This window comes from Lissotriton vulgaris, chromosome 2_1, assembly GCF_964263255.1.
Source record: "Lissotriton vulgaris chromosome 2_1, aLisVul1.2, whole genome shotgun sequence".
Lineage (NCBI taxonomy): Eukaryota > Metazoa > Chordata > Amphibia > Caudata > Salamandridae > Lissotriton > Lissotriton vulgaris.
The window spans coordinates 1,517,982,395-1,517,995,573 of record NC_141687.1 but is presented as its reverse complement, the minus strand read 5'-3'; the positions used below and the strand labels follow the sequence as shown (position 1 = coordinate 1,517,995,573).

The 13,179-nt window shown below is 41.9% G+C and overlaps 1 protein-coding gene across 1 annotated transcript in view; it reads left to right on the top strand.

The window, feature by feature from the left end:
- The window catches only part of DRD2 (dopamine receptor D2), a 1,101,420-nt gene that overhangs the window by 904,681 nt on the left and 183,560 nt on the right, over nucleotides 1-13,179 (top strand). The window contains exon 6 of the mRNA XM_086957378.1: nucleotides 11,574-11,758. Coding sequence (XP_086813504.1) covers nucleotides 11,574-11,758 — 185 coding nt within the window. The remainder of the gene's footprint in view (nucleotides 1-11,573; nucleotides 11,759-13,179) is intronic.

The following is a 13,179-nucleotide window of genomic DNA, read 5'->3' as shown; positions in this document are numbered from 1 at the left end:
TAACTACTGTCATTATATTCAATCTTGTTATAAGATAATGTGCCTAATACACAATTGAGGGTGTGCTGCATTTCACCACTTAAGGTTTGCTAAAATGACAATATTTTCCCTTCTGAAACTATACAAAATGTAATGATTTGCATTCATACATGCATAGTTTCTCTGCGAGTTACATAATTCTTCTCATCGGGTAGCAAAATATTTTTGCAGTTTTTTAATCCAGCCGCGGTTGCCTTTTACATGTCTTTTCTGGTATACAGACAAAATATTGAATCAAAAATATAGAATAGCACTAATATTGAAGTGAAAATATAGAATGGACAAAATATCGAATGGACAGAATATAGTCAACAAAAATATCGAATTTAAGGTAAGTAATATAATATCGATTTTCATAAATGTAGAAAGTCAAAATATCGAAGTATATAATATAGGTATTAAATATATCGATTTTTAATACTATCAAATTTTTTAAAGTGTTCTGTATGTTAGTATATGTGTGAAAGTGTATATTTATTTTATAATTTATTTTAAGTAATTAATTTTATGGTATTTAATTTTTGCGTAATTTAATTCTGTAGCGGGTTGTGGGTTTATAGGGGAATAGGGTGGGAAGTAATTTAATTATAATTAATTAAATATTTAAATGTATTTATTGGTATTTATTTTGAATTGATTGGTAATTAATTTTTAATTGATAATTAATACAATTTCAATTGGCAATTAATTTTACTTAATTGATTAATTGATAAATATGTTAATTTTATTATTTTATTTTCCATAGCGGGTTGTGGGTTTATAGGGGAATAGGGTGGGAAGTAATTTAATAATAATTAATTAAATATTTTAATTTATTTATTGGTATTTATCTTGAATTAATTGTTAAATTATTTTTTGGGGGAAATTAATTACATTTGAATTGGTAATTAATTGTTATTAATTGATTAATTGATAATTATGTTAATTTTATAAATGTATTTCCTGTAGCGGGTTGTGGGTTTATAGGGGAATAGGGTGGGAAGTAATTTATTTGTAATTAATTAAATATTTTAATTTATTTATTGGTATTTATTTTGAATTAATTGCTAATTAAACAATTGGTAATTGGTAATTAATTTGTATTAATAGGTAATGAATTTTAGTTAATTTTTATTTGTATTCTTAATTTAGTAATTATTATATTACATTAAATTGGTAATTACTTTTAATTTTTTATTGGTATTAATATTTAATTTATTTTGTATTAATATATGAAGTATTTACTTTCCCTACTGTTGCACTCACTGGAGTGGGAATAGTAATTTTACCCCTATGCTATCCAACGCTTTCTCTACTGTTGCACTCTCTGGAGTGGGAATAGTAATTTGTACCCCTACGCTATCCAACGCTTTCCCTACTGTTGCACTCTCTGGAGTGGGATTAGTAATTTTTACCCCTACGCTATCCAACGCTTTCCCTACTGTTGCACTCACTGGAGTGGGAATAGTAATGTTTACCCCTAGGCTATCCAACGCTTTCCCTACTGTTGCACTCTCTGGAGTGGGAATAGTAATTTTTACCCCTACGCTATCCAACGCTTTCCCTACTGTAGCACCCTCTGGAGTGGGAATAGTAATTTTTACCCCTACGCTATCCAACGCTTTCCCTACTGTTGCACTTTCTGGAGTGGGAATAGTAATTTTTACCCCTACGCTATCTAACGCTTCCCCTCCTGTTGCACTCTCTGGAGTGGGAATAGTAATTTTTACCCCTATGCTATCCAACGCTTTCCCTACTGTTGCACTCACTGGAGTGGGAATAGTAATTTTTACCCCTAGGCTATCCAACGTTTACCCTACTGTTGCAGTTGCTGGAGTGGTAATAGTAAATGTTACCCTCTCACTATCCTACAGTAAAAATATTGTATATTATTAATTAATATCATGTTAATATTTATATATATATATATATATATATATATATATATATATGTATATATATATATATATATGTTAAAAAATTAATTGTATGTTTATTTTTTTAACTTAAATTCATTTTTTAATACTTTTAAAGTTATTTAAGTATTTTTAAGTATGTTTTAGTTAATTATAGTTATTATTTAATTAATTTTAAATTACTTTTAAGACATTTTAAAAAAATCGATATTTTGACTAACTATATATTTTTTTTCGATATTTTTGATTCAATATTTTTGTACTTACCTGTTTATAGATAGGACTTCGATATTTTTGCTTTCTATATTTTTAAGTCGATATTTTTAGTGTTCTATATTTTTGTATTCTATATTTTGTCAGTGATCCCTTCAGTTAAATTTAAAAAATGCACAGATTAGTTCCCACTGCTGAGCCACACATTAATGCAAGTGAGACCACTTCTGCTCGGGCCCCCTGCCCCGCTCAATCAGCATCCATTAATGGGCCTGCCCAGCGAGAGAAAGTGAGTGATAACTCCGCCCATCTGCCTCTAGAAAGGACCCTCAGGCACCCACTGGGCCGCTGGCGGCATCCTAAAAGCATAGATAGCCCCCAGGCTGCCCACAAAAGCAGCCCACAGCTAGAACTCGGCTACCGGCCCCTCAGCCATTTCCCGAGTGCCTGCGTTACCAATCCAACCCTTCTTAAGCACATAAAATAATAAGGCAACAATAAAAGGCACGATTTTCACACACTAGTAGTTCTCTCGGAATTGGTTAAATGTGTATTAGATATTTATGAAGAGGCCACACACGGGTCTCCTACAACAAACATTCCATATTGTCAGTAGCAAAGAAAACGCTCAACATCAAAAATAGTTTCTAAATAACTGTAATGTCTGCTTTACACAAAAGTTCATAGCGTGACTAAAACATTTAATAGACAAAAAATTAGCAAGGTGTTTCGTGCAAAGTGACAAAGTTCTCATGCTCTGTATGAAAGTGTTTCAAATTCTAATTTATTAATCTTAAGACTTATTTGCAGCTTGGCTGGCAGTCATTTGATTACTGAAAAAGATTTTGACCCTCTGCACACCTGAATTCTTATGTTCAATAAACCCACTGTTTCATTTAATCCTAATGATTACGTGGTGCTACCGCTCAAACTGACTGGCTCACGTCAGTGCAAAACACAAAAAACAAACAGAGACTGTTTGAGAGCGACGCACTATTCACAAGCCCCCGTGGGATGCTCCTGGTATAACACAATTTTTACCTCTGTTCAATATGTATATACACATTTGTAAATCAAAATATATGTTTTCCAAACTTATTGTCCATGCAACTCTCAATTGTTGCCACAAAAACAAAAGTTCAAATGCTTGAAGACGTCATGTTTTTAATGACAATTTTCTTTCTTGTATTTTCTTCCTTGAGTACATTACATCATGTACATGAATTCATCTCAACATCATATGCAGTCAATCCCAAGGCATTTCGGTATCGATATACCTCACAATGTCAACATGTAAATTCCTTGCTAGGAGGCGCTCCCTCATTTTTGTGATTCCAAGAAAGTATCTCTCTGGTTTTGTTTGATCTGGCTTTTGGCTCTGAAGAGTTGCAAACCGTGCTGGTCAGTCCGTAAGCATTTGCACAGTGGAAGCTCCTACTGAGCGAATGCCAGTTTTATGAATTAGATCTAAAGATAGTAAACCTGTGGATTTCTGCATGCTCTATCTAATGTCTCTTTTAGATAGCAAAACGTGTTTTCTTCTATTGCACCTTCGTTCCCTTTGATGTGGCACCACTGGCACTTTACAAACCAAGAGCCTCATTTATGAAAAGTGACGCATCGCTGCGTGAAAACAGCGATGCGTCACTTTCCATTGCGCCCTCCTTGCGACACCAATGATGCTTCATATTTACAGTATGACGCATCATTGCGCAAGGAGTTACAGATAAGTCAGTATTTCTGACGTATCTGTATGGCGCAAAAGTGACGCATTGCTGAAGAGTGTCACAAAAGTGACGCAACTCCAGCAATGTGTCCTTTCACAAGGGGCAAGCCCCATGTAAAAAGGGCCTGCGTCAGCCTTACGTCTGCTGTGAGGCAGGCGTAAGATTTTGACGCATTTGAGTCCTAGAAGTGGCGCAGTGAAATCTCATAGATTTCACTGAGTCACTTCCATGACCCTTTCTTGCGTCAATACGCCCCCCCTTGCATACATTATACCTGGCGCAGGTATAATGTGGCGCAGGGGTTTACAAAGTGACGCATCTACCTAGATGCGTCCCTTCGTAAATATGGCGCAACAAGGCGCATTTTTTACGACACTGGTGCGTCACAAAAAGTGACGCACCAGAGGCATAAAAGTGACGCACAGTCTCATAAATGAGGCCCCTGAATTTGAGGGTGGTCACAAAGATTCCCTCAAGAAATTCTACTTTATGAATCCTGATGACCCAGGATTTCTGTGAACTCTTATGAGAAGCCTTTTTGGACCAGATGAATACATTTGGCACAATGCAAAAAAAACTGTTTGGCTCACAATGCAGAATCATGCGCAAACACACTGCATTGATTTGACATGCAATACCATAGCTGCCCTGTGGTGTTGCATTAACGTCCTAAAATAGTATTCCCCTCCTGTGTTCCACAATGCATATACCTGTGGCAGCTTTTTATGATAACGATCTGCCAATTAAATTATTGCCATTCATAGTCATTGTATGTAGGCTTATCCCAAGCGGAAGTCATGAAAATCAGGCACGGATCCGGCCCTGATGGGCCAGAGTTCTATCTATATCCCTTTATTAAAATCATATCTCATAAATTCTGTAACCTTCTAACCTCATTATGTTGTTGTGGAACAAACACACCTACGCGAAGATTGAAAAAGATTAAACATTGCTGCGGGATAGAGGTCCGACAGAAGGAGGCTGATGGATGGGGAAAAAGCATGACAGGTATCAAGCACCGCATGAAAAAAGATTTAATTTAATGAGATCAAAAACTGCTGTTGCCAGCAAAATACGAGCACGAGAGAGATGTCTGCTCGGGGGTGTAATGAGCAGTGTAGTATATACAGGCAGATTCCAATTGCCTTGCCTAGATAAGATTACCCTGCAAGTGGTGGGGGCTTCCATTTTAGGTGTAGCTATTCGTTCGCATCTCACAAAATGGCCACCTTCAACTCTTTATCGAAGGCTTACACAGGTTTGTCCAGTGCAAACACGAGCTGAATGGGTCTGCGCCAGCCCAGCACAGTGCACTAGTAACCTCTTCTAATAAAAAGGGTTAGAAACATTGTTAGTGGGTCAATTGTACAGCGCAGCCTGGGAGCACAGGTCCTAATCTGCTGGAGCCACGCATTACCTCACCTGCTGTGTATTCTTTTGTTCAACACCTTTGCTAGACAAGGATTTAGGAATGATTATAACATACTGTAGGTCTTTTCTGACTGCTCTAATGCTGAAATCCACTGCCAAAGATATGCAGAGGTTTCGCTTATTGCTGGTGTGCTCCTTTCTAGCATTGTAAAAAGGAGTAAACATGAATAATGCTCATGCAGTGTACCAGTCTTTCTACCCTCAGGGGCTGGCAGGCTTCAGAAGGGTTAGAATCGATTTTATGTGGTTGTACTCAATGTGAAGCCTGTCCACCACTGGAAGCAGTTGTGAGTCTTTGCAGCAGTGGTTTATCCTTTAAAGAACAAGTGGTCCGATGCGCTAAGGCAGATACCTAGGGCCAGATTTACTACTCATGCAGGGCAGCAGCCCCAATTGCTGCGTTGCGTAAACAGGAGAGAGGAGGAGAGCACCATATTTACTGAAATATGGCACTCTCCTCCCCTCTCCCTAGAGCCGGCGCTAAAATCAGCTGCTGTGAGCCACGGAGACACTTTTGCGCCAAGGTGCGAGGGTGTCTCTGTGAGTCTAGCATAGTTTTTGTACTCGAAGGGCACCGATCCAGTACAAAATACCATGCATAGACTGACTTTAACTATATTCCCACTTTGTGTGTGTTCTGTAAAGTGCTGCACACTAAACCCTGTCTACTTCATTTAGTAAATAGGGTGGAGTGTCCAAAAGGAAGGCTCCTTGGTGCAGAACGCGGTCCAGGGGTAGACGGACGCAAACGGCAGTTGCCTTTGGCACGGGAGACGACCATTAAAATGCAGACAGTACATTGTCAACAATGCAACTCCAACAACGCAGGTGCCTTTAAAGTACATTTGATTACAATGCATTGTGAGGTCAGTAATGGGGTAATTTAAAGTTTTTTGGGTGAGTATGGGTTTCAGATATAAAATATGAAAATTGGGTTGTGTGTTGGGGCAGGAAATAGAATTCAGGGTGTGTTTTGCAGTAAATATGGCATTTGGGGTGTGCATTTGCAGTAAAATATGGAATTTGGGGTGTGCATTTGGGTCAAATCAGATTTTTGGGTGTGTTATGGGGGCTCAAAAAGGAATTCCAGGGTTCATTCTTGGGGTTGGGGTGCAAAGGTTAGTTTTGGCTTGCACTCACTGAAATGAGAATATGCAACACCGACTCTACTGTTGAAATGTGCCTTGTATTAGTATGCATGAGAATGGAATGCCCTGTTATGGCATGTGTCGCAACTACGTATGTGCCTTTGGCACATTAGTGGTATGCCCACTGTGCCTGGACGCACAGCGGCCGCCATTGAGAAGTGCTGGGGGAGGGGCTGGACAGCTGTGAGATGGTAAATGCCGCAAAGAACACTGGATGGGGCATGGACACGGGGATGTGTGTGTGAGCGGGTGTTGTGAAAATGTTCATGAGGGAAGTCTTACCTCGAAGTCGGGTCCTGTGTCTTCGTAGCTTGTGCTCTCCTGCGTCTGCTTCCAGGAAAAGGAAGTAGACAGTCAGGCTGTGGGATTGGTAATTGGCAACAGGACAAGTTATGCAGCTAGGGGCCAGAGTGGTGGACATGTTCTCCATGCAGGCTGTAATGCAGCCTGCATTGCGAACAGGGAAGTGAGCATGACTGCTCTTGGAAGACTGAGCAGGCCGGCCAAGCGATTATTGCACACTTGAGTGGGCATGCCAATCTGACCATGTCCTGCTCCGTGTCCGAAGCAGTCCTAGATGAGGATACAGATCATGATTACATTAGTCAGTTATCCCTTATTTTTCCCCCGGCACAAACACATAAGCCAATACCTACGAAGACTCCACTGGCTCCCCGTGGAGAAAAGAGTCACCTTCTAAGTCCTCACTCATGCTGACAAATGCCTACACAACAACAGATCCAAATACCTCAACGACAGAATCAACTTCCACGTACCCAAAAAAAACCTCTGATCTTCCAACCTCGCACTTGCCGAAATACCGACCATCTACAGAGCCAGAGCAGGCAGAAGATCCTTCTCCTACATTGCAGCCAAGACCTGGAACGAGCAACCGGTAGACAGAAGACGAGCCCCCTCCCTGAACACCTTCAGGAAGACCTTCAAGACATGGCTCTTCAGCTAACAGATCTGCGGACCCCCCCTCCCCCTCTGCGCCTTGAGACCATCACGGGGGAGTAGCACGCTTACAATTTCCCTGATTGATTGAGTTATCTTCATGTGGTGTTTGTTCCTCTTCTGTACTGCTTGAGGCAGTGGGGCAACGCTCTTTCGCCATTGCAGAAGTGCCACCACTGGGGGGAGCGTCATCTACGTGTGATAGGCCTGAGCGACTCGCCCCCGGCCCTCTTGTGCTATGCGTTCCACCTTCTCCTTACTTGGACATTGACACTGTGGCGCAATCCACTGCACTCACTCCAAATCTGTGACTCAGCCAGAAGGAGCCTCAGCCAGGTGTGATTTCACTAGGCTGAGTACAACAGTCGCCGCCTAGTGCGCTGGTGGACCGCCTGATGCAGTTGATGCAGCAGGGCTCCCTCAGGCATGAAGTTGCAGCGTGCACACCACAAAAGCTCGGCGTAGCCCAGGGGCCTCACCCTCAACAGCATACGGCCAGTACAACATAATGGGGCATGTGATGCAGGAAGACAGTGCACAATATTGGTAATCCCCTTCGTGCACCCCGGTGTAGTGGTAGAACGCCTCTACCATTGACAGCTCTAAGTGTTGCAAGGTGGTCTTCTCACACAGGTCAGCAACGTGTCTCCATGCGACCTGCCAGACTTCACCACCAGGTACGGGCGATTGTCGTGCTTCAATGTCTAACGCCACAGCTCATCAACTCCACAGCTCCTCCACATCTCACTCCAGGCGCAGGTCTAGCGAGGCATCAAGGCTCCAGGCACAGGTCCAACGAGGCATCTAGGCTCCAGGCGCTGGTCCAGCGAAGCATCCAGGCTCCAGGCGCAGGTCCATCGAGGCATCCTGGCTCCAGGCGCAAGTCCAGTGATGCATCCTGGCTCCAGGCGCAGGTCCAGCAAGGCATCAGGGCTCATGGGGCAGGTCCAGCAAGGCACCAAAACTCCAGGTGCAGGTCCAGCAAGGCATCCTTGCTCTCATCATGGTCCTCCTGGATGTTGGCTGGCTTGCAGGGGTTGTTGATGTGTGCTGCACATGGCTCTGGCTGCTCCATTCTGCATTTTCTTGGTTTGTATGCCTATTTTATATTGGAGGTTGACTGATAGGCTATTTTTTGGATTAGAGGCAAAAACTTGTGTTGAGATGACTAACGTGAGTTTTTTTGCCGCTAATGGGCCTATTGGTGGTTATCGCCAGCTAAAGCTGGATTTCCTATCACCATTGCGCTGATGTTAGCAGCAGTTTTCACCGCCGCTCCCTGTTACTATCTCCATGTAGCAACAGCTTGTTAATACACCGCTAACATTGCAATTGTTTTCAGGGTTAGGCGGCGATAAGTTTCTTACTGATGTTAACTGGCGTTTGCGATAGGTACCGCTGGTCCTTGAGAATATCCCCCTGTGTCTATTAACCCCTTCCATGCTTGTGACGGAACCATGCCGTCATGAGCCACCGGTGGTGTGTGCTCATGATGGCGTGGTTCCGTCATGCTGTGGCCGCTCCGCCCACGCGGCACTGATTCCCCACCTGTGCAGGCGAATTAGTGAGAGGGCGGAGTTGTGACGGAACCATGCCGTCAGATGCACAGCCCGCCCGTGGCTCATTAAGGCGTGGTTCCGTCACAAGCATGGTGGCGCCGCTCTACCCCCCCAGCGTTGCGGCGGAATTACCGCTGCGACCAAGGGGTTAATCTGCCATTGAGAGATGCACGTTGCAGAGCACAAGGCCTGCAGACCCAAAACACCCTTGCTTGTAGGTAAAAAAGAGAGACGACAATTATGACACCAAGGCGTACATCGTGTGCAGAGAACTGGGTGTTGGTACTTGTACATTAAACATCTATTTATAGAGGAGCAGAGTGCTATGGTAGACATCACGACTAGAACAAAAACAGAGGAGGGATCATTTCAAGATGGTGTGCATACATAAGGGGGAGAACTGATGATTCATGTAGTAGGATACAAAAGTTAAGGGAAAATATGCATGATTTCTTTCAATCCATAGCATGAGGCAAGGAATACATGTGTGTTTACTCCTCCCTGGTCCTTAATGGATAAAGTAGAGGAAAAAGTTTAATTCATGCCCACCAGCTTTGGACAACATTTAGGGTCAGAGTTACTAAGGTGCAACACAACACAGCACAGATGCCATAAATGTTACTAAAGTGTAGCCCAATGCTCCACATGAGACAAAAATGCTGCGCAGCGTTGTGTGACAAGGAGAAAATAGGAAAGCACCAGATCTAGTGAGATGGCTCCCCACTCCCTTCTCCCTAGCGCCGGGCAGAATTTTGCTGCAGTGAGCCATGCACACACCTTCCCGCCGTATTGCAAGTGTGTGCGAAAGTTTAGCTTAGGTTTTGTACTTGAAGACTTCCCTTCCAATACAACATTTTATGCGTAGACAACATTTAAAAAAAAATCCTACTTTGTATGTGTGCTGGACAGTACCGTACACATGCAAAGTCGGAAAAAAGGAAAAATGAAACAATTCTCCTTTTAATGCCTGGTTTCAAAAGGTGCTCATTGGTGGAGAAGTGTGGAGAAGTGTGGCTCATTGATTAGAGCGGCAGACCCTGATGCAGAGGTCTGGCCCGGGACCAGGGTTCAATTCCCGACGCGGCAGGGTCCTGAACCCAAAAATGTCCACAGACTCGATAATTCTCGCCTCGCTGCCTATTCTAATCATGGGGTCCCACGCTGCAACTCTGGGCAATAGCTGCTTAATCTCCACTACGGCGGCCCACCCGCTGCGGGATGCCTGGCTTTCACCTTGGGGATGCCCAGTAGGGGTTATCTCACAGGGAAAAGCCAGGACGGGTTCCCAAGGCAAGCGCCTTGATGCCTTCGGGTGATACGTGCGCTATATAAGTCGCAATACATACATACATTTATGTTAAACCCTGTCTCCCATTCTGGGTAGATAGGGTGTTGCATCAAGAAGTGTGAGAACGCTCATGTAATGCCCTGTTGACGCTAAGTAATACAAAGAAGTGCTTTGCATTACTTTTAGGTAATTTCCAGTGCAAAACAAGTTTTGCGCTGGAATGTAAATAATGAAAAATACATATTGTGATGGTTTGCGTCACTTGTATGACAAAAGGCCAGTGCAAAATGTTAGGAAATCAGCCTCTTAGGGTTGTAGCAGGAGCCTGGAGCACTTACACTTAATCCACTGTTTAAGGTGGCATTGGATAATCTTACACATGTGGTAAGGTAGTATAGTGATCCAAGATGCAAATTTGAGTCGCCTTACTCAAGAGCTGGGAACTTTTGAATGGCAATGATCTATTGAAATTATTACTCAGCTACAAAACTGAACGTGGTTTTTAATTACTTATTTACTATTTCAAGAATTTCAGTGTAACATAGATCAAAAATGTATCTTAACTTGAAATTAATTCGGAATATCCCACTTAATATTTTTTCTCTACTAGCCTGCATTTTTCTACTAAGTATTATTCCTTAAACAGTGATTGAAGGCAATGTAACCTTTTTTTTTAAATTAATGTATGCACATATGTGTCTACTTTTTGTTCAAGCCTGTGGGTCATAGCTTGCGCAAACTGATGGGTGATATAGAAGCATGTCTTAGACCAGCAGCATTCGCTCTTTGACTTTCTAAAACAGCATGGGCATACCTCAGCTATGTTTTCTTACGACTGAGTTATATATGAATGAGCAAATCTTATACATTTGCTTCAGGAGTGACTGAACAGTGACAGTTGTGAGGAAAAGCTACTTTAGGTCACATACTCAGGAGTAGATGTTGAAAATGGAGATTGCATAATGAAAGGCATCTCCAAAGTTAAGATTTTCATGCAAAGCCCTCCAATGCTTCTCAATGAGAAATTCATGTATTACATGAGAAAATGATATTTAACTTAGCCCACCCTTGGTCTCAATAAAATAAGAATAAACTATTTATTTTTATTTTTCAAAAATAGACAGAATTGGGATGATTAAATCTGTCAGAACACTATTACATTCTCCACGAAACTAACTAAGGAACAAGTTATCAAAGGGGTAAAAAGTAGAAACTTCAAAATGTGATTTGATTTAAGAGTAGTCAACTGAGAGCAAATTTTCATAGCAGCTACGCCGGATTGATCTGAACTTATGCCTTGCCCTTTTGTTTTACAGCTGACAATGAATGCCTCATTGAAAACCCCACTTTTGTTGTCTATTCCTCAATTGTCTCCTTCTACGCCCCCTTCATCGTCACACTGTTGGTATATGTGCAGATTTACATTGTCCTCCGGAAGCGCCGGAAGAGGGTGAATACCAAGCGCAATGGCCAAAGCCGAGAGCATGATGCCCCACTAAAGGTAAGGTACATCAGACAGTCTTAAGCATGCCCTCCCTTTTGTGTCTTTGTCTACCCCCTCAAGGCATCTCCCACAGCTCCCAAGCCAATGATCCTCATGTCACCGAAGCCAGGACAGGCCTGTCTTTTTTGTGGGTAGTCCTGTGCCCCAACTACAGGGTCTCCACTATTGTAAACTTACTAATAACTCATAGTTTGTGATTAGAAATAAAAGCACATACACAAAAGTGTAACTTTACCTTTGTGAGTCAATCCTCTAATGTCTTCCGTAACCTAATTCCTAAATACCTGTAAATGTATCATTATTTCACCTCACATAACTATCTCTCAATGAAAATATATCCATAACCACCTTCATAAGTCTAAACCAATTATAAACAGAACCACCTCCCTTAGCCTTAACCTTTATATAAATAACATTTGTCCATATGTTTTCCTTATACAACTTTTCTTAATTTATTTTCTTCATTTTCACATAATGGCAGACAAAATTGTCTATATGGTAGATTTGATTGCTTCCCAGATTGTCTGTCTACAGAGAGATTTAGCTGTGTTACAGAACTACTAGTTGGTACACGGCACACAGCACGTACCAACACGCAACATATAACATAATAGGTACATACAAAGAGTAGCATTAGCTTGCCCCTCTTCAATGACTAGCTTTTGTGGGTGGCCTTCTTCGGTTACTGGTTCATTGTGTTGTCCATCAGGATTTTGGATCTGTTCATGTCAATATGCAAATGATTATATTTTTTCAGCATATTTTTGAATGTTGAGTAGTTTCTAAAGTAGTGTGTGGGTTGGCACTGCCTATGTGGAAGCTACATGCCACACCTAGCCTTTTGTTTCAAATTATTTTGCATTGTCAGGGAAATCACATTATCTAAGATGAGCATTGGAACATAAATTGATACATGTTCTCATTACATGAGACGAAACACCTCACAAAATAGCTTCAGACAGCTTAGAATCCCAGCATCCTCTAACCTCTACGACGTGCAGCCAATAGTAATACTTAATACGTCAAAAAAAATAGATGTCAGGGCCCTTGTCAGGAGGCTACTACAACTTGCAGCACCCATTGCCTTTGCCAGCATTGCCAATGACAGTACCACCACAACCCCTAATAATAATAACACAATTCAAACTATTCCACGCTCCCAAAGCTATAAGAATGCAAGTCATTTTTAATGTATATCGAATTAATAAACTTCTGTAATTGTGCTCAACTCTAAGTTAGACAAACAGCACCACCATGTGGCAGAGTGTCATATGTGCAAGTCCTGACAATTAAGTGCTAGTGCCCAGCACCGGAAACCACTGCCTTAAATTAAGCAGTGGCCGTTACCGGCAAACATACTGAGGGAAATTTCTTCATCTAAGATGGCAGAGCTCAGCACGTTGAAGCTGTGTCCATCT